This window comes from Coregonus clupeaformis, chromosome 8, assembly GCF_020615455.1.
Source record: "Coregonus clupeaformis isolate EN_2021a chromosome 8, ASM2061545v1, whole genome shotgun sequence".
NCBI classification, from domain to species: Eukaryota; Metazoa; Chordata; class Actinopteri; order Salmoniformes; family Salmonidae; genus Coregonus; species Coregonus clupeaformis.
This window is the reverse complement of record NC_059199.1, coordinates 25,688,850-25,711,938: the sequence shown is the minus strand read 5'-3', so window position 1 is coordinate 25,711,938 and position 23,089 is coordinate 25,688,850. Positions and strand designations below refer to the sequence as shown.

The window sequence follows — 23,089 nt, the reverse complement described above, 5'->3', positions numbered from 1 at the left end:
AATTCAGAGGGGCCCAAATGAGTGTTTGGGTTATTTAACGATCAAACCATCTGCTTGATATTTACTCTAATCCCTCTGGGTTCATTTCAGGTAACAAGTCTACTTTCCAAGTGGTGAGAAATGTTGCCACTCCTGCAGTAGTTTCTCCATTAATGTCTTTAGACAATATCTCATTTTAAACAGTTATTCTTAGTGTGAAGAGTGATGCAGCATAGTGCATCTGATCTGAATTAGGAATTTAAAAGGGCTTTATGAAAAATTGAGATTCTTCCAAGAATGTCAAAAACCTGTAGTGCTGATTAATTAACCGAAAGTTCGGTTATTTTTTCGGTTTTTAAACAATTTTTAAGTTCAATTATTTGATTTCCATTTAGTTTTTTTCTTCTTCTGTGAGCTCAATGAGCACATCGCACACTTTCTCTAGAGATAAATCGGATCCAACCTGAACTGTGCGACGTAGTAGAGCATAAAACATGTTAATTAACTACAATGACCATAATCCATTGCGCATCTACTTGTCCGGTCTGTTTCTTTTACGCTTGCTACGGAAGAGAGATGAACGCGCGATCGTGAGGTGATATAGAGAGCAGCTGTTGCTTCGCGAGGTATCTCTACCTAAAAATACATGATCTAAGTGATTGATAGTTGGTATTCAGCGGTCATAAAAGTATGCCTTCTTTACTTTGAAGAACTACAAACTAGGGATTTTGTCAGACAGCATAGGCAGCAGCTCTATAGAGATGAGATGACTTGGAATGAAAAAATAAGTAATCAAATAAAACAATATGTAATATACACAACTTAAATATTTTATTAAAAAGTAATGTGAATAAATGATAAGCAGTAATGGGCAGTCACTACCATCATGGGACTTTTATTAATTGTTTTATTCTGTGTTGTTACAGCATTCAACCCACATAATGCATAGTCCATTTAATGTTGTTGTTTTTTTAATCGAAACCGAAAACCGTAAAAAAATGTTTTACAATCTAACCAAAACGACCTCAAAAAGCACTAATCGCTCAGCACTAAAAACCTGCCACAGTGTTGTTTGAATCACAAGTAGAACATTTATTTTACATGATGCCATTGAGGACAAATACGAGAGATATAGTTTCATGGGGGTGCCATGGCTCCTTACTCCCCTCATATTAACTAGCTGAGTCCCTGAGGTCTTAGGTGATCCAATTCCTCAGCTAAAAAAAAGTATTACATGAGTTATTTGCTATCCTGCTAGCCGGTGTACCATTCACCAATGCCCTTTTAGAGTTCCAGGTTTCTGAGAACCTGTACAAAGCCACCTTGTTCCAGAAGCAGAGCCTCAAAGAGAGCAACCTTTGCTGTTGGCTCTCATACCTGTGCATTGATACGGTGTCCGGTAGCTACAGTAGGAATAATAGGTTCTGACCGCCATGTCCTTTACCCAGTGTCTAAGAGACTGAATGGGCAAAATTGTTGTTATTTGTGCCATGCAAAGCTATCAGCAACTAATGGAACTAATGTTCTGCCCTCCACCCATTCCTGGAAGGCAATGTCAGACGGAGGCAATGGTACAGCACAAGTGTGTCCACTGCTAATACTCCATTCACCAGGCCTGTCACAAGTCTTGTCCTGGAGGCAGAACTGGGTGATTTCCCCTTAAATAGGCCAGCTGCAAAATGGGCTATATTGTAAAAATTCATGAAAATATGGTCTTAATTTAAGGTTAGGGTTAGGCATTAGGGTTAGCAGTATGGTTAAGGTTAGGTTTAAAATCAGATTTTATGACTTTGTGGCTGTGCCAGCTAGTGACCACTCTGCAGAGCTACCTCCAGAACAAGATTCATGACAAAAAACGCTAACCTGCGAATCATTCAGGGCAAAGCATAATAATGAACAAAAATAACAAAGCCAACAATTTTTCTAAAGATCAGAGTATACACAATCCATCACTCTTTCCAGTAATTTCCCATAATGTACCTACCGACGCTCCTGAAAAATTGTATTAGGCCTACCTTTTGCAAAGCTTAGACGAAAAACAGTTTCTCGTCTGATATGAGAACACGCTTTGTCATCAGTTCGGGAAGTCTTCCCATCAGCTGAAATGTATTCAAGTAATCTTATCTATATAGTTCAGCAGACAAGTACACAGCCCACTGACAATAGCAGGAACAACACTAGACCGCTTGGGATAACTAAACAAAAGTTGGAAATGAGGCGACTGCTCAGCCAAAAGTGTCAGACAATCAAGATTTAATAAATTCCTTATCCGCTGTCTCTGGCAAATGCGGCCTGTAGTACAACGTAATCTTTTTCAATAAATCACTATAACCGACTGCAGACAGGCTAAACAGAAAGGTTGCAAAATCAGTCGTTCCAGGGCGAAAAGCTGAAATTTGTGAATGCATATGAGCAATAGCCTGGTTAACCCAGATTGAATGCTGTGCTCACAATGATAAGTGCAGTGTTCAGTCTGATTTAACCAGGCTATCGGAGCATGAAGACAGAGCAGATGTGGACCAGGCTGTGGCCGGAACTGGCCAGCTTGGTAACTCCATGGGGTATAATTGATGGAGTAAAGGGCCCGCTTAGCACAGTCTGACACTGATAGGATTTTCCCCTAAAGGAAAGAGACATACAACAAAGTAGCTAAGTACAGAGTCAGTTTTGGAGGAAGACTAATGGCAATTTAAAGGGGTTCTCAGTCACGAAAGTACAACTCCAAAATGTCCATGCAAATCAATGCCAAATTCTGCAGTTGGTTGTTCAACCATTTTAGCAAAAACTGGAATTACCGGTATAACGCCCTTTCATCCTCTTCAGACATAAAGACACACCACCTCTCCAGTTCAGACCACTCCATAGGCACAACATTAGCTAGCACAGCATTTCCCAAACTTGGTCCTGGGGACCCCAAGGGGTGCACGTTTAGTTTTTTGCTCAATCACTACACAGCTGATTCAAATAATCAAAGCTTGATGATGTCCTTATTTGAATCAGCTGTGTAGTTCTAGGGCAAAAACCAAAACGTGCACCCCTTGGGGTCCCCAGGACCAAGTTTGGGAAATGCTGAGCTAGCCTATAAGCTAGCTTTCCCCTTTGTCGCATGCCATGTTAAGCAGTATGGATATATACAGAGAAACGCCAAGCCAGCTAAAGCTAGAGACATAGAGCGCAGTGCAGTCAATTTTGATCGGGTCAGACGCCCAGGCCAAAAAATATTTGCTGAACTCATTGCACCAATGGCCCACCAGAGGGTAGGCAGAAACACTGAACACATAGGACAAGAAATACAGTGCAGTATTAAAACAAAAGTTGTTGGGGTCAATGTTGGGGTCAATTTGAAATGACTGCGTCATGTACTTTGAACAGAAATATTCCCTATTGTGTAAATAGTACATTTAAAAATCCAAACTCCATGACTCCAATCTGTCTGACATTGTGATGAATTTGGCAGTCTGCCTAGCGCCTACGACAATATATAATCAATTAATCCATGATGATGTCATCACAGAGGGACAGTTTCAGGTTCCACCCACCTCTTTGACCTCCAGTAGTCGGCCAGGATACTGGTTCTTGGCCCGTCGGGCAGCGGCTGGGGACTTGTGGTGGGTGATGGTCACGATGTTGCTCGGTGTGCCCGCACACACCAAGTGCCTCTGGATACCAGGCGAGGAGGAGGCTGGCGGGAGGTGGGGGAGGAGGGAGACGCTATGGGACCGACCAGAAGACGACGAGCCCTGAGAGAAAAATACAAAAAAAGATTGAGGAGGGATATATGAACTGCCACACCATTCAACTACTTCCTACTTCTACCGTTCACCTGTCTCCTATGAACTGTGAGTCTGGTTTGTGAGTCAAACCAGAAAGGGGTTTAGCCTTCTTGAATAAGCTTGGGTACTGTATGAAAGACATGTTGAAACCAGTCCCTGACGAAGGGCAGCAAACTGAAGACAGCACCTTGTGGTTTCCTTAAAAGGTCCACATTTCAGTCGTATGAGGAGAACCGTGACTAACCCTTAACAAGAGACCCAGGCTATCACAAACCCCAAACAAACCAGAGCAAAAGCTACCAACTCTCCAGTGAACTCAACTCCTAAATTAGCTTCAGGCTACTTCCCTCCTGACAAGAGCAAATAAGGTACGTAGTGGTGAACGACCAGTTAAAAGAGATTTAAAAAGCTATCAACAGAACTTAAAAAGTGGACCTTTGCCTTCTGTCTTCTTTATAGCTCTACACCACCACCAAAATTAAATCTGGTTCTCTCCTTCCTTCTTTCCCTCTCTGTCTCCTTCCCTCCGCCATGTCTGTCTGTCTGTCTACCATGTCTCTCAGTCGGAACCCGTCCTCACCCTCCATCAATTTACAGCAGTTCCAGAGAGACAGCGTCCCTCCACCCTGGATACCACAGAGGTCTGGGCACAGCACAGCACAGTACAGTCGAGAGAGAGAGCAGAGTTAAGATAGATAAATATATCAAATAAACTACTCTCTCCCTGAGCACTACTCACCGGAGGAGAAACAACTCGGCTTCCATTTTGGAAGCGGCAACTCTCGCTCCCAGGACCTTAGAGCCATAATAGTCACAAACGGAAAAAGGCACATTGTGACACTGCAGGAAAGTACAAGATACTTTTTTCCAATGGCCGCAAGTATGTATGTGTATCATTCAAATTCACACCCTAACAACGTTTCAAATCGCGAGACAGCAGCTTTCTGTGAGAACAGGGCCATGAAGCTACAGCAGTGAGTAAATCAGAATGGGGGAACACTCAACATTTAGATGTGTTCAACAGCAGCTCCGGTCTTTCCTCTCTAAAACTGGCACAGAGCTGCAGGCATTTCAGTAAACTGCAATGGTGAGAAGACGGCAGAGTCTTCAAAATACGGAATGGAGACAGAGAGAGGGAGTGAAGGAAGGATAATGAGAACGAGCACTGAACCCAGAGAAAGAGAGAGTGATCGAGAGAACCATCTGTATCACTGAAGCTGGGAGAGGAAAAGTTACTGTCATGCATGGCTAACGTTAGCTAGCAGATGTTGACCGGCTAATGTGATGCTCCATTCGCCATTATAGGGTAGGTACTGTTTGTGGAGTAGCACAGATAATTTGACCAACCTTAACTTGCCATACTATCTTTGTTCTTGATTCGGCCAAACATGCATCTTCTAAAATTTCCGTGTCCAGTTGCAGGTGGTTAATTTGAATTTAGAAAATGCTCCGTTATTAAAATAAAAAATAATTTTCTCCATGAAGTAATCCAACAATGTATACAAATCTTTTCTCATTGATTGAGACAGGTGGGTTCACCCCAAAGTGCTGCATGTCACTTACCTGTCTCGATAAATGAGAGAAGATTTGAAATAGACAAGATGGCGGCATACACATAAATGGAGCATTTTCTAAATTCAAACAAAGCACCTACAAATGGATACTGACATTTTTGAAGATACATGTTTGCCTGAATCGAGAACTAATTTAGTATCGCCAATTTAAGGTTGGTCGAAAAACATGACCTATCCTGTAACGGCTAATGGAGCAACACATTAGCCCGTTACAATCTGCTAGCAAGGCTAATTTATGAATGCTGCAAAGATTATTCAAGCTTGTGAACTATGCTACTTGTTCTTCCTTTCAGTGGATACAGAAAGAACTTTTCTCATGAGGGTACAAAAAATAGTGTACTAATGAAACTCTGCAATTTCTGCATTCTATTAGGTCCCCAATTTGGGAAGGGTAAAGATTTACCACCCCTTGGTTCATGCCTTTCCCTATTAGGAAACACATGAGTGAATAAATCTACATACACTGTATACATAATGCAGTCACTCTCCACTTACTGCAACCTCAGCAATATTTCAACAAGCTCCCTTCCCCCCCCTCCCAACCGGCATGTCTTCCCCTCACAGGTGTGCCCCTACTGCTTGGGCTGACTTGGCCCTCCATAATAGAACGTGGGTGGTGGGCGCCACATAGGTCAGGAGACGGTATCAAAAAGACAGAAATAATCTACTCAAATGTATCTACAATGGGGCTCAGCTGGGCCCTTTAAGAGGCACCTGAAAGAGAGACTGACGCCGAATGCAAACTACTCCTGCATCAAAAGCAAATTATATGCTAAGGGTTCTGCAGGGAATTAGTTCCACAAAGAGCCGGGATGAGAGGAATTTCAAACATCCATGAGAGTTATTTTATAACACAGTAACATCCTCTCTTCCACTACAGGGTGGTAGAAAATGTAACTTAAGGCAAAATAAGCGATGCTTTTCTTCCTTACATGAACCAACTACTGTACAAAGAAAGTCATTGTAAATACATCAGAGAAAGGGTTGCCATTTGTAACTGGTGACCGACACGTTGAAAGAAATTGTATAAAATGCTTGACAGCTTTTTGAATACAAAGTTTAAATCTCCACCGAAAGCGTAAATTAGCAGCTAAACTGAGGAAAGCTCAGTTTACTTATCAGTTGTAAACCCAGCATTGGCGATAATAAATACTATAGAACAGAAATGCCCTCATTCCCCAAATGTATTTCGGTGCTCAGGCTTACACGGATTCATTCTAGATCGTGTTTGCTAAGCCAGGAATACATCTTAGCCTTCGGAGGAGATGCGATTCTGATCTCTGAGGCAGAATGGGAAGCTTAGACACGATTAGACTACTACGGTTGTCTGTCACGGTACAGGAACCCAAAAAAGCCCACCCGCTTTTGACAAGAGGAAAAAACCCTCTTCTTACTGATCCAAGTTAAGGAGTATAATTGGACTTCTCTGTCTATTCAACTGTGCAGCACTTTTTGAAAAAGTGAATAGCTATACGGTGTATGTGGCATGTGAGAGTTTGCAATGAAAGCTTTCAAGAACATACAGGCTTTTTCTACACTTTCAAATATATGGAGGAGTGCAGAAAGTGAGAACCAGGACACAGCGAGAGATGAAGACATGGACAACCCTATAAGTGTATTTATGTCTCAGTATATAGAGCTCTGAAAATTGAGTAGGCAGGTGTTTATGTTGGATCAGTTATTTGTACAGGGTGAGTTGTTGGTACAAGGTCAGTAGCTCAGGTGTGGACGGGTGCATCTTGACTCACCAGCCCCTCCTGGCTGCCTCCCGTCGTTCTCGTCACATTCAGGTGCTCATCCGATCCCTTAAACTTCCACACCTAAGGCAAAACACAAAATAACATAGAACTCAGTACAGGGTCGTGTTCAGTAGGTGGGGAAATGGAAAGATACTACCTGAACTTGTCCAATAAGAAAAGCCCATTTTTGTTTTCCATTACAAAACTATGTGCCCTACTGAACATGACCCAGATGCAAAACGGATTCCGTTTCTTCCGTCCACTGTTAAAATGAACTGGTTGGCTCACTCCTATACAGAAGGTTCTAAATCTCTACTGTTCCCTTCACAACCCAGTGACTTCCAAACCAGGCTGTCAAGGCCCACAGCAGAGATCCAGAGGATGGGGTAACTCCATAATGAGGCTGATACGCCACTGGCTCCTCTGTCACATGGAGACTGGCTTCAATGTACCCCGGACAGACACAGTGCATAGCCAACAGAGACCAACAATAAGGCTGTGCTGGAGCTCCAGAGATGATGAATGCATGGTCTGCTACCCTCTTATCTATTATACCAAGAAAGCAGGAGTCCATAACCAGCCATACTTCCCCAAATTCTATTCTATACACTCCCCAAATCAAGTCTACAGTGGCAATGGATTAACATAAACTCATTTACATAAGGAAACGTGTCTTTTTGACAGGAAACAGGAACAATATTTATGAGAGTTACTGTGCCACGAGGCAGGGGTGGAGGAAATGGGGGTGATGCATGATGGGAGAGAGCGAGGAGATGCAGACAGAGAGAGCATTGATTGTAGACTGCTGCGGTGCACTCACACAATCAGTCTGTAGACATGGGGAGATTGTGGGAGAGGGAGAGAGAAAGCGAAGGAGAGAGCGAATGAAAGGAAGAGAAAAACAGCAAAATATACATTTAGTATACTGAAGAATAGGCCATTTGCTGAAACATTTTCCTACAAAGACAACACAATATGCTGCAGTATAATAAAAAAACTAAACACTCAGGTGGCAGTCCTGATTCAACATGACCTTGACTTGAATCTGACTTTCACAGACCTTCCCACACAAAAACTTTTGAAATCAAAAAGAGTTTATAGGTTTGGAAGGGTTCCCCTTCAAAGCTATTGCCAGGTGGCACGTACCCAGGTTACCTCTCACTCTCAAACAGACAGAGAATCAGGGATGATACTCTACAAAGGGAATAGCTGACTCCTACTGTAGCAGCTGCAAAGCCCTATGGGAGGAGATAGCAGGAGAGTTAGAGGGGTAGAGGAGGGAGGAGCAGGTGTACGAGGGGTGCCAAGATAAGATCTACTAGAGAGGATCACTCTCCGAGGTGATGGTACGCAATCATGTATTTATTTATTTAACCTTTATTTAACTAGGCTAGTCAGTTAAGAACAAATTCTTATTTACAATGACAGCCTACCCCGGCCAAACCCAAACGACGCTGGGCCAACTGCGCGCCACCCTATGGGACTCCCAATTACGTCCGGATTGTGATAAAGCCTGGAATCGGACCAGGGTCTGTAGTGACGCCTCTAGTACTGAGATGCAGTGCCTTAGACCGCTGCGCCACTCGTGAGCCCAAATACTCATCTGTATTCACGCCTGAATTTAAAATGGATTACATAATGTAAAAGTGGAAGTATGTTTTTAGAAATGTTTACAAATTCATTAAAAATGAAAAACTGAAATAGCTTGAGTCAATAAGTATTCAACCCCTTTGTTATGGCAAGCCTAAATAAGTTCAGGAGTAAAACTGTGCTTAACAAGTCACATAATAAGTTGCATGGACTCATTCTGTGTACAAGAATAGGGTTAAACATGATTTTTTAACGACTACCTCATCTCTGTACCCCACACATACAATTATCTGTAAGGTCCCTCAGTCAAGCAGTGACTTTCAAACACAGATTCAACCACAAAGACCAGGGAGGTTTTCCAATCCCCAGCAAAGAAGGGCAGCTATTGGTAGATGGGTAAAAATCTAATAAAAAGCAGACATTGAAAATCCCTTTCAGCATGGTGAAGTTATTAATTACACTTTGGATAGTGTTTTAATACACCCAGTCACTCCAACGATACAGGCGTCCTTCCTAACTCCTGAGAGGCAGGTAGCCAAGCGGTTAAGAGCATTGGGCCAGTAACCGAAAGGTCGCTGGTTCGAATCCCCAAGCCGACTAGGTGAAAAATCTGTCTTGCCCTTGAGCAAGGCACTTAACCCTAAATGTAGCTCTGGATAAGAGCATCTGTTAAATGACTAAAATGTAAAACTCAGTTGCCGGAGAGGAAGGAAACCACTCAGGGATTTCACCAATGGTGAATTTAAAACAGTTACAGAGTTTAATGGCTGTGATAGGATGGAACAACATTGTAGTTACACCACAATACTAACCTAAATGACAGAGTGAAAAGAAGGAAGCCTGTACAGAATAACAAATATCCCAAAACATGTATCCTGATTGCAATAAGGCACTAAAGTAAAACTGCAAAGAAATTAACTTTATGTCCAGAATACAAAGCGTTATGTTTGGGGCAAATCCAATACAACACTGAGTACCACTGTTCATATTTTCAAGCATGGTGGTGGCTGCATCATGTTATGTGAATGCTTGTCATCGGCAAGGACTATGGAGTTTTTTAGGATAAAAAGAAACGGAACAGACCTAAGCACAGCCAAAATCCTAGAAGAAAACCTGGTTCAGTCAACTTTCCAACAGACACTGGGAGACAAATTCACTTTTCAGCAGGACAATAATCTAAAACACAAGGCCAAATTACACTGGAGTAGCATTCCAAAATCCAACCACTATCGGAAAGAGCATTTGCTGTTTCAGTGTGCCAACAATGCACCCAACAACAGCGGTTTGCGACAAAATCTCACAACCACAAAGCTACTTTCTCTCAAACTACAGCCTTTCTCTCGACCCCTACACTAATACCATAGTTGTCCATTCAAGCAATCTGTCCAAAGCCATATTAACAGCAATTTCATTTCCTCCAAGGTGCCTGAACCCAAGTAATTCAATAAATCTGAGCTGTGCTTACAGAAGTGGGATGCGATTTGTAAACTCAGTGGTATATTAATCTCTAAGGGAAAGTCAAGGCTTCCCTGTCACTGCACCGCTCCTCCTGAGGGACATATCCAGGAGCTAGAGCTTAGTAGTGACTGCAGTGTGTGTGTGTGTGTGTGTGTGTGTGTGTGTGTGTTGTACACACCTTGGCACTGCTGTCGGAATGGCGTCTGGCACACGCTTGGAGTTGGTTCATCCAGAACTGCTGCTCTTTGGCATCGGATGCTACGGAGACACAAAAGGAGCTAATTAGATGTTAATTTCCGATAACAATCATCGTCACAATGGGAGAAATAGGAAATCATCATCATACGAGTTAACGGTCAGTTCAATTGGTAGGTAGTCATCACAAAATGTATGTCATTCTGTATTGCATATCACTTTTCAGATTGACATCCAATTTCTGTCTGACACATTATCAGCCAATGTACTGTGTATTATGATACAGGGTCAGGGTCTGATAGTTGTAGTGCATCAGAACTCAGTACTGTAGTGCATCAGTACTAGTTTGTTATGTTGATCCCAAACTCCCTGTGTAGGGGCTCGTAAACTACTGAACTTTACAATAGCATCTGTGTCCTTATTCTACAACACACTAAAACATTTTCTAAGACACACGTTCAGATTGATGGAAAGCTTGATTTTTCACCTAAACTCTCAATGATGGGGGCAACAGTGTGTGTGTGAGTAGCTAAAATGGCAGACATTTCACAGGCCCAGAGACGGCCTGCTATCCAAACACCAACCATGGAAAAAGTGACTCACTGGACCCCTTTTGTTTTACAAGACAGTAAACTGCTGTAAACTGCCCTCCGAGGCCAGACACACCAATAAGCCTGTTTCATTTCATTAACTGATTAATTGGCAGAGCCTGTCTACAAATGGTACAACCTCTTTCGTCTAGACTAGCTAGACCAATTGGCTGATCATTGTGACTGACTGGTAAAACTTTAGTTCAAGAGCAATTCAGCATCTCAACCTATTCAGTGAGATACATGTACCAAAGTCTCCAGTTGCTATGGTAACTATCCAAGGAGAAATTAAGAACATTTCATTAGCAACGGAACCGAATATAGCAGCATTGTCTGGACTCCTGGAGTCCCTATTAGTGATTAACTGAAACAATGGGCACGTTGATCATGAACGGTGGAGTGCTGAATGTTGAATCTATATTCATGCGAGTTTAGCTCGAGAATGAGTCATTTCTTGGAATGGTAATGGCCTCATTTGAGCACTGTGACATGAGTATCTGTCAATCACTTAAGGCATTTTTCAAGCACCTGAAATGTCGCCTGAGTGAAGAGACAGAAGGAGACTCATCCACACTGACAAATGTCAATGTGACACTTAAAACAGTACCTTCTCCAGTGAATAGCTCCTCTGCTCTCTCAAGAGAAGGCTGTGTTCATGTAGGCTATTCATAATGAAACACCTGTACCCAGCTGTCAGTCTGTTAAGACCATCAGCATATATTTTCCTTTCAAAACGTCTCAGTTTACAGTCTGCGACACATTTAGATCAGCAATTTTGGGTCTTGATTTATACAAGCTTTGCCGTGATTGTACATAATTAGCTAGCTGCAATGAACAGAGGTGGATCAGGCAGTGCTGAGCGGTTATGTGGATATGCAAATATGCACCTGTTTTGAATGATGAAAAGGACGCTTAGTCGCTAACATGAGCTACTTGCACACTAATCCTTACTTAGCGAAGACCAGGTCATTCTTGTGCTCCGTCTAAAAGGTAACCCCAAAAGAAGGCCAAGGCTAATCAAAAATTCAAAGCTGGTGTTTTGTTCAAAAAGGTCCCTGGTTTGGAGTTGGAGGGGCGGCAGTTCCATTCAGTTGATGCATGAGCCACGCTTGTTTTGGCAAATGAGAACAAGCAGCACAACACAGTCCTACCCATTTACAATGAGCAACAACGGTCTCCCGTCCTAGTCAGCAATGCTCTACACATTCCATTTTAATTTCAATAAGGGGGTCAACATACGCTTCAATATAGACTCTAAAGAGAGAGCACTAATGTCTATCCATTGCCATTCAAGCATTTAACCATGGCCATGTAATTACACTGATGCTAATTACAGTGATCGAGTGGATGTTGTTGGCTAAAATAATAGTCTCATACTTTTGTGGGAGCTGGTGGGGGATCTGATTAAGGTGAGTGGAGATAATGACAGGGCAGCACGCTGAATATGTACTTCATAACTGTTGGAAGTTAAGTTATTAAACATGACTACTATGGGACAGTAGGAATTATTGCAGTTGCTGGAAAGAACATTGTAAAGCCTGGAGCTTATACTACGCAGTGCAAGCTTTTTGACCAATCAGATACGCTCTGAAAAAGATCTGATGTGATTGGTCAAAAGACCAATTAGTGGAAAAAAAGATCAGAATTGGGCTGCCTGTGTAAACACAGCCTTTGTCACCAGATCTCAACCCAATTAAACACTTGTGGGAGATTCTAGCGTGGTACCTGAGACAGCGTTTTCCACCACCTTATACAAAACACCAAAAGAGTTCCAGACACTTAAAGAATCTATGCCAAGGCGAAATTAACTATTCTGTCTCGTGGTGGCCCGACGCCCTATTAAAGTCACACACATCGTTCAGCGTGCTGTGTTTTAGGGACCAACCACTATAGACGTGTGACTTGACATTTTCACTTGATTCTACATGTAAAATCGGTGTGTACTCAGTTCGCAAATTACGGCTGGCACTCTGTTCAGAGATGCTAAGTACTCTCTGCCAGCAAACGCTGTTGGCGTGTCTGAGCCCTAAGACACTTTGTGTTGCTCTTTCCTTTATTTTGCCAGCCATAGTATGTAGAAGTAATATGGATCCTTATTCTGGATGAGCTTGAATTTGTTCTAGGCAATATTAAATATTTTATAACATTGCATATAAGGCTCCATTGATAATCTCATTGATCTTTAAAAATATTTAGTCTTTGTCGGATTCTGCAGTGGGATTCTGCAGTCTATGGTGTTAGCACCATATCCTCTATAAAGCATTATACTACTTCAATAATTCACAATAATGTCTGATATGCAGTCAGGCATCTCAATTAGAACCCTTGAAAAGCCGTCAAAATAACTTGACTCTTCTAAACAGCCCTTGTGTCTTATTCATGGCATCATGTGATCAACAGCTTTAATTAGCCATTTGATCATTCAAACAGGATTTAATTAATGCTGTTTTCCCCTTTTTATTTCATACACTCTGGAGCAATGAGCATGGCTCCGGGCGAAGCTCGAAACATAATGCTCCCGCTCTTATTCGACTAAAACGATTTACCCTATGCTCCCTTGGTTGGATATCAGATGAAGACAAAGCCTGTGCTTTAGCGCCTGTATCAGATCTCACATAATTCCCTATGGCTTGAATACAACATTCTCAAAATGTTTATTATGAGTTGAGATCAAATGTTCGACCAAGGACACTTGAAGGGAGATTATTGGCTTACAGAAATATGCACCTTCTCAGTGACTTGACATTTGACAGTTTGTGAAGGGGGATTCAAGGACATCCACATCATGGAAAGAAAGAACACATTCACAGTTGGGCTGTACAAATCACCCATAAGGTGATACTACAGAGGTCTGTTGTTGCAGATTCGCCAAAGGTCGAACAGGAAACGTGTTCCTGGTTGAACCTTGAATTTCTCCCTTCCCAGTAGAGGCCCAGGGTTTCCATGACAACCGTGTGAGATTTAAGGTGCACCTACAAATCTTAGTCAACAACTCATGAAAGGTCGCTACACTAAAGGGTATTGTTCCGTCATTTGACTTAATTCTGGCAAACTGGAGCTTTATTCAAATGTCACCATCCCAATCAGAGGAACGACTTGTATGCCACTAAGTATAGTGTTTAGCCCTTTCAACAACACAACATACACCCAACTAGCTTCTTTGATAAGGATTGTCATTTAACCTTTTCTCATCTTTATTTACGCTATATCTAGTTCCATCTCTACATTGTAGTCAGTGGATCCCTACTCCTACATTGATTTGCTACAATTACTTATTCTCTGTGGGACTATAGCTTGCTCTGAGCTCAATAGATGGATCACTGAGTCATCCACAGATACAGGGCAAGTTATTCTGATACCTCCCTTGGGGAATGTACAGGGACATTACACAGTCTAAAGCAGAGCGACAGGGAGTCTCCCGCTGCATCAGTGGATACAGGCTACGGACTAGGGCCGGGACGATACCAGAACCGCGATACTCATTAGTATTGTGGCAAGGAAACAAAACACAAAGCGGATTCAATTTCTTTAGGTAAACAGCCCTAATGTTTGAAACAAACATCATTATGTCGTCATCCAGAGTCACATTTGTTTATTTTCTAAGCTATAGCACACAATATTTTACATACAGCAGGTTTTTAAAGGACCAACGAGTTCGGTCTGCTTCGTCTTTTCATTTTTGCCATGGAAAAAATATTTGTGGTACTGGTATCGTCCCAGTCCTACTTCTGACAGAGCGAGCCTATAGCATAGTGACCAGTTTAAACCCAATGGACCTATGACTCAACCATAGCTCAGAGGGAAGTGTCCCTTTTGACAGGATGTATCAACCAGACCAGTTACATCATTTAGCAGACGCTCTTATCCAGAGCAACTTACAAATTACCCTGTTCAAACTTTCAGCAATGCGACAAGGCAGCTTATCTAGAATACCCATGAAGTAGCCCACTCATGCTAGCTCGAGAGAACTCATGTCAAGTGTGGGAAATAGAGTTGGCGAAATGAAAGTTAGTAATGTGACTCATGAAATATTCATGAAGCTAAGTTACAACATCACAGGTTCAATTTCATTATATGCTTTTCCAAAACAAAGACTGGGTTGTTGGGAATGTTTTTTCCCCAGTGCACAATTTAAGCTGCTCAAGTGGTATCACTATATGGCACAACTGCAAAACACCCATAAGGCAATGCAATCTCCCCAATGTCCCCATGCAATCTCCCTGAATGCTCAATCTCTGACTATGCAGCATGTAAAATAAATACTTATTATTATAACAGTTTAATTTGTTAAAGCTGAATGATTGCCAATAAGGTTCAGCGTACCTCTGAGCTTGTAAAGCTCGCCATTGAATGAGTTGACGATAAACATGTGTGGTGCCTCATCACTCTGGACAACCGATGCACCAATCAGAGGCAGGGAGCCCCTGGGCTTCTGGCTCTTGCCCTGTTCATTTACAAAGTACTGCAGCTGTCCCAGCTCTGGATCCAGCACAAAGTACCTGTAGGAGAGGGTGAGAGAAAGGGAGGGGTAGTAAAAGAGAACAAAATAGAAGGGAGGGAGAGAAACATTTATATTATCATTTATTTTCATGTCCTCATCATTTTTTATTTTTTTATTTTACCTTTATTTAACCAGGTAAGCCAGTTGAGAACAAGTTCTCATTTACAACTGCGACCTGGCCAAGATAAAGCAAAGCAGTGCGATAAAAACAACAACACAGAGTTACATATGGGGTAAACAAAACATAAAGTCAAAAATACAAACAGAAATTATATATACAATGTGTGCGAATGTAGTAAGTTATGGAGGTAAGGCAATAAATAGGCCATAGTGCAAAATAGTTACAATTTCGTATTAACACTGGAATGATAGATGTGTAAAAGATGATGTGCAAATAGAGATACTGGGGTGCAAATGAGCAAAATAAATAACAATATGGGGATGAGGTAGTTGGGTGGGCTAATTTCAGAATGGCTGTGAACAGGTGCAGTGATCGGTAAGCTGCTCTGACAACTGACGCTTAAAGTTAGTGAGGGAGATAAGAGTCTTCAGCTTCAGAGATTTTTGCAGTTCGTTCCAGTCATTGGCAGCAGAGAACTGGAAGGAATGGCGGCCAAAGGAGGTGTTGGCTTTGGGGATGACCAGTGAGATATACCTGCTGGAGCGCAGACTAAGGGTGGGTGTTGCTATGGTGACCAGTGAGCTAAGGTAAGACGGGGATTTGCCTAGCAGTGATTTATAGATGACCTGGAGCCAGTGGGTTTGGCGACGAATATATGTAGTGAGGGCTAGCCAACAAGAGCGTACAGGTCACAATGGTGGGTAGTATATGGGGCTTTGGTGACAAAACGGAGTGTTGTTGTATGGCGTTGAAGCTTGTTTGGAGGTTTGTTAACAGTGTCCAATCATTGTTTAATACTTCTATTGCTTTAGCAGTAATTGCAACTGCTAAGTAATGCAGTTACGATACAGCGAGAGAGAGCACACATACAGGATGGGAGGAAATCCACCACTAAAATTCCTCACCTTTCATGTAAAAAGCTTGCCAGATATTCACTGGAGCTCTTCATTATAGAAGCTTCTGCCACATTACTGAGCGTATTAAGAAGTGACATCAACACCTACCCACCGACTAAATCCCAAACTACCCAAGACGTCATTAGAGTGTATAAGGTACCTTGAGTGGAGCAGCTGGAGCCCACAGCTCGCGGAGTGAAAATTAAAACGGAATCAGACAGGTTTGTAACCTTTGTGATTAATGAATGGCTCCTACCTTAGGCCTAATTGAATTTCAGTCTGAGAGCCTGCAACATGACACACACAGAGCAAGTAAAGGATATACACACACCAGTCCTGGCTATGGGACAGTACCAGTCTGTCACCTATTGGACTGACTTGTCACAACAAAGCATTCATGACATAGATAGTGTTACGCTGTTCGGTTGGCTTTTCATTGTACAGCCATCTAAACCCGGAAGTGTTGTTAACCGGAAATTATCTTGCTGCCGATCAATCGTCGTTTTCCATGCACTATTAGAGAAGCAGCTCTATTGACCAGGCTTTGGAACAAGCCGTGTGAGCACTTCCTTACAGGTCAATAACACCCACAGACAAAAACAACACAATCCTCCACACTGCTACAACCGGAACCACACTGCTACAACCGGAACCGAGAGCATCATCATCATCATCATAGACCGTTTTCACATTGACAATAGCAAAGGCACATTTTCGAGAGGTTCTCGAGAGGTATCGATTCTCGAGAGACAATACGTCTCGAGCACTACCTTCGGAGATCGCGCACGGCACTGGCCCGACAATTGCCCCCCTTTTGAGCAGAGCAATGTAAACAGAATTGTCTCGTTGAGCTCAACACTACTACAGTAGAAATGGTAATAGCAGAGCAATGTTTTTGAAACAGCTGAAATGTATAGACATTTTCCTTATATTTGAGGCCTGCTTTATTGAGTTTTACCTGAAATTGCAGCCTGTTACATTCTGAAATTGTCGCAGTAGCTGCTGGATGCACTGAGCCACGTAAAACTATGGAAGCCCATTCCGCCACCATTTTTTAAAATGTTAACACTATTTCAAAATGTTTAGATATGTGAGTGAAATGTTTTTGATAGTAGATCATACAAATATATGTGTTTTCATTTGTAACATTGTGTGATGATTTCTGAGGTGGCACCACAGGTCCCAGAGTGGTGGGGGGGAGATAGTTTTGCTGGGGCCCAGAGTTTTTCCTGATCTGGTAGGCTAACTTAACCAGGTAAAACTCCAAACCCTAGTTGTATGGTAGGACATAGTAATAAATCAGCTGTAAAGAAATATATATATAAAATCAGGTCATATGGTTAAAAACAAAATCCTGGAAAATATCCCTAGGGAGAATGAAAACAAAGTCCTGTCAAACAAATCATGAGGCGAATCAGTCAAAAAAGCAGCACTTTGTCCCTCTTTTTAACGTTTGCGTCTGTATTTTTTATTAAACCAAATCAAAAATGTTGCTGTGCTGATCTCTGCAACATGGATAGCTAGAAATCGGCACACAAAGCTAAAAATGAAGAAACATAACCTATGCATGATATACACAGTGTACAAAACATTACCAACACCTTCCTAATATTGAGTTGCGCTGCTTCATTCTTCATACATTTTGATAAAATAGATAAATAATACCATCTTACCACCATCTTTATAGATCTCTAAACATGATACCTTAGGAGACACTGTGTAAAGCACTAACTGCAAGCTCAAGTCATGTTAAATAAACTGAAAGTCTAGACAAAGCACACTGATTGGACCGAGTGTTCTCTCTACTACACCGGCTCTGACGCTCGTCAGATGTGGCAGGGCTTGCAAACTATTACGGATTACAAAGGGAAACCCAGCCGCGAGCTGTCCAGTTACGCGAGCCTACCAGATGAACTAAATACCTCCTATACTCGCGTCGGGGAAAGCAACACTGAACCATGCATGAGAGCACAAGCTGTTCCAGACGACTGTGTGATCACGCTCTCCGTAGCCAATGTGAGTAAGACCTTTAAACAGGTTAACATTCACAAGGCCACAGAGCCAGACGGATTACCAGGAAATGTACTCAGAGCATGCGCTGACCAGCTGGCAAGTGTCTTCACTGACATTTTTTACCTCTCCCTGACCCAGTCTGTAATACATACATGTTTCAAGCAGACCATCATAGTCCCTGTGCCCAAGAATGCCAAAGTAACCTGTCTAAATGACTATTGCCCCATAGCACTCACATCTGTGAAATACTTTGAAAGGCTGATCATGGCACACATCAACACCATCATCCCAGACAACCTGGACCCACTCCAATTCACATACCGCCCCAACAAATCCACAGATGACGCAATCTCTACTGCACTCCACACTGCCCTTTCCAACTGGACAAAAGGACACATATGTAAGAATGCTGTTCATGGACTACAGCTCAGCACTAAACTAAGGACACAGGGATTAAACATCGCCCTCTGCAACTGGATGCTGGACTTCCTGGCAGGCCACCTCCAGGTGCCAGCAGCATACCACCCTGCATTCCACAGCTGGCTTGCCTCTGAAGCTAAGCAGGGTTGGTCCTGGTCAGTCCCTGGATGGGAGACCAGATGCTGCTGGAAGTGGTGTTGAAGGGCCAGTAGAAGGCACTCTTTCCTCCGGTCTAAAAAACATATCCCAATTCCCAATGGTGCCATCTTTCGGATGGGACATTAAACGGGTGTCCTGACTTTCTGTGGACACTGAAGATCTCATGGCACTTATCATAAGAGTAGGCGTGTTAACCCAGAGTCCTGGTTAAATTTCCAATTTGGCCCTCACACCATCATGGCCACCTAATCATCCCCAGCTTCCAATTGGCTCATTCATCTCCTCTCTCCTGTAACTATTCCCCAGGTCGTTGCTGTAAATGAGTTCCCAGTCAACTTACTGGGTTAAATAAAATAATGATGGTGGGCAACAACATCTGCCACGGGGCCCCACAGGGGTGCGTGATTATGCTGCGTTCAAAACAACTCGAAAGTCAAATCATGACGTCAGTGATCTTCAGGTTGGAAAGTCGGAGCTCTACAAAGAGGCCTGAGCTCCCGAGTTGGATGACCGTTCAAATCAATTTGTCCCCAGTCGGAGCTAGTTTTTTTCCCCCCAGAGTTCCCAGTTGTTTTGAATGCACTGAAGTCGCAGATTTCCGAGATCCCAGTTGTTTTGAACACGGCATAAGTCCCCTCCTGTACTCCCTGTTCACCCACGACTCGACATGGCTGTAGTGGAGCAGGTCGAGAGCTTAAAGTTCCTCGGTGTCCACATCACTAAGGACCTATTGTTATCAAGACAGTCGTGAAGAGGGCACGACAACACCCCTTCCCCCTCAGGAGGCTGAAAAGATTTGGCATGGGCCCTCAGATCCTCAGAAAGTTCTACAGCTGCACCATTGAGAGCATCTTGACTGGCTGCATCACCGTTTGGTATGGCAACTGCTTGGCATCCGACCGCAAAGCGCTACAGAGGGTAGTGCGTATGGCCCAGTACATCAATGGGCCGAGCTCTCTGCCATCCAGGACCTTTATACCAGGTGGTGTCAGAGGAAGGCCCTAAAAATTGTCAAAAGACTCCAGCCACCCAAGTCACAGACTGATCGCTCTGCCGCTACACGGCAAGCGTTACCGGAGCGTCAAGTCTGGGACCAAAAGGCTCCTGAAAAGCTTCTACCCCCAAGCCATAAGATTGCTGAACAGTAGGGGTAGACGATATGAACAAAAATTCATTTCACAATATTTTCCACTGTCCGGACGATAAAGATATATAATGTCACGATATACAGTGGCTTGCGAAAGTATTCACTCCCCTTGGCATTTTTCCTATTTTACAAACAAGAAATAAGACAAAAAAACTGAAAACTTGAGCGTGCGATTTTGGTCCACTCCTCCATACAGACCTTCTCCAGATCCTTCAGGTTTCGGGGCTGTCGCTGGGTAATACAGACTTTCAGCTCCCTCCAAAGATTTTCTATTGGGTTCAGGTCTGGAGACTGGCTAGGCCACTCCAGGACCTTGAGATGCTTCTTACGGAGCCACTCCTTAGTTGCCCTGGCTGTGTGTTTCGGGTCATTGTCATGCTAGAAGACCCAGCCACGACCCATCTTCAATGCTCTTACTGAGGGAAGGAGGTTGTTGGCCAAGATCTCGCGATACATGGCCCCATCCATCCTCCCCTCAATACGGTGCAGTCGTCCTGTCCCCTTTGCAGAAAAGCATCCCCAAAGAATGATGTTTCCACCTCCATGCTTCACGGTTGGGATGGTGTTCTTGGGGTTGTACTCATCCTTCTTCTTCCTCCAAACACGGCAAGTGGAGTTTAGACCAAAAAGCTCTATTTTTGTCTCATCAGACCACATGACCTTCTCCCATTCCTCCTCTGGATCATCCAGATGGTAATTGGCAAACTTCAGACGGGCCTGGACATGCGCTGGCTTGAGCTGGGGGACCTTGCGTGCGCTGCAGGATTTTAATCCATGACGGCGTATTGTGTTACTAATGGTTTTCTTTGAGACTGTGGTGCAGCTCTCTTCAGGTCATTGACCAGGTCCTGCCGTGTAGTTCTGGGCTGATCCCTCACCTTCCTCATTGATGCCCCACGAGGTGAGATCTTGCATGGAGCCCCAGACCGAGGGTGATTGACCGTCATCTTGAACTTCTTCCATTTTCTAATAATTGCACCAACAGTTGTTGCCTTCTCACCAAGCTGCTTGCCTATTGTCCTGTAGCCCATCCCAGCCTTGTGCAGGTCTACAATTTTATCCCTGATGTCCTTACACAGCTCTCTGGTCTTTGCCATTGTGGAGAGGTTGTAGTCTGTTTGATTGAGTGTGTGGACAGGTGTCTTTTATACAGGTAACGAGTTCAAACAGGTGCAGTTAATACAGATAATGAGTGGAGAACAGGAGGGCTTCTTAAAGAAAAACTAACAGGTCTGTGAGAGCCGGAATTCTTACTGGTTGGTAGGTGATCAAATACTTATGTCATGCAATAAAATGCAAATTAATTACTTACAAATCATACAATGTGATTTTCTGGATTTTTGTTTTAGATTATGATATAAATGACAGACCTCTACATGCTTTGTAAGTAGGAAAACCTGCAAAATCGGCAGTGTGTCAAATACTTGTTCTTCCCACTGTATACACTGAGATCATGTGACAGATGATGTGACACTTAGATTGCACACAGGTGGACTTTATTTAACTAATTATGTGACTTCTGAAGGTAATAGGTTGCACCAGATCTTATTTAGGGGCTTCATAGCAAAGGGGGTGAATACATATGCATGTGCCACCTTTCCGTTATTTATTTTCAATAATTTTTTGAAACAAGTTATTTTTTTCATTTCACTTCACCAATTTGGACTATTTTGTGTATGTCCATTACATGAAATCCAAATAAAAATCAATTTAAATTACAGGTTGTAATGCAACAAAATAGGAAAAACGCCAAGGGGGATGAATACTTTTGCAAGGTTAATAAATAACAAAATATTGCATTTAACTTTATAGAAACAGAAAGGGGGCATTGCACATTTGTTTGTATTTATTTATTTATTATTATCCTGTGGTAAACCTGTGCAAACATGAAACTTAAACAAAGGCATATGAGTTAAATAAATATGCAGTAAAATGTAATAAACAAATATTTAAAAGTACTTAGGATGTAAAGAAAAATGTAACAATTTATCAACTTTTTTTCTGCCAAATATAAGAAGTGCAGTCTTTTTTCAGCATAACACCAGTCATTATGAATTCAAGTTGTAAACCTTTTCAAACTAACTTCTTCAAGCATTAACCAGACAGTCTGTTTGTTTCTCAGTTCACCATGTAACAATTCACTGCCTCCCTCTTCACAAGTTCCGTGCCAGGAACACCAGCCTATTGAGAGTTTCTGGCTTCAAAGTTGCCCTGAGGCATGTGACCACATTACCCCCAGTGCTAAATGCTCTCTCAGAGGGCGAACTTGTGGCAGAGATGCATAAATATTTAATTGTCTGACAACTCACTTGTAGGAAGTTGGATGCGTGAACTCACCACCACTCCAAAGGATCAGCCTCACTGTCTGCTGCCATCATCCGACTGTAGCTGTCCAGCTCTTGCTCGATGACCTGTCTCTGGGTTCTTAGGACAGGTGCACTACTGGTTTTCTTAAAGAAGCTCCCAAGGCTCTTCTTGGACTTCTTTGCTGATTGTGGAGCAGTGGCAGCTTCTTTCTCCATCTCACTCTGGTCCTCTTCAAGAGAGACGTCTCCCACGGCTGTGTTCCCTACCAGGAGGGCTTCGGTCTCGGAGGCAGCTCTCACCTTCACCAGCTTCTCAGTGGTCATGTAGGTGGTCTTGAACCTTGGGTCCAGAAAGGTAGCCATGGTGAGCAGCTCATCTGTTTTAGGGTCGGTGTATTTGTCATTCAGGTAATTGAGGACCCTCATCTTAATCTCTCGGGTCAGTTTGGCTTTGCCCTCATTTGATTTCAGAACCTCCGTCTTGAACAAATGGAGGACCGGCTTCAGATAGGACACACTCACGTATGTCTCTCCTGACAGGGCATCTGTGAAATCCTGGAGGGGCTTAAGTGCTGCCGTGATAGAGTCAAAGACCTCAATGTCTTGCCAGGAGGGTGCAAGGTGCCAT

The 23,089-nt window shown here is 42.9% G+C and overlaps 1 protein-coding gene across 1 annotated transcript in view; it reads right to left on the bottom strand.

Moving 5' to 3' along the window:
* Nucleotides 1-23,089, bottom strand: part of LOC121571447 (oxysterol-binding protein-related protein 10) — a 98,393-nt gene that overhangs the window by 62,810 nt on the left and 12,494 nt on the right. The window contains exons 2-5 of the mRNA XM_041882906.2: nucleotides 15,222-15,397; nucleotides 10,292-10,371; nucleotides 7,075-7,146; nucleotides 3,519-3,719 (exon numbers count right to left, since the gene is read on the bottom strand). Of these exons, the coding sequence (XP_041738840.1) occupies nucleotides 3,519-3,719; nucleotides 7,075-7,146; nucleotides 10,292-10,371; nucleotides 15,222-15,397 (529 nt within the window). The remainder of the gene's footprint in view (nucleotides 1-3,518; nucleotides 3,720-7,074; nucleotides 7,147-10,291; nucleotides 10,372-15,221; nucleotides 15,398-23,089) is intronic.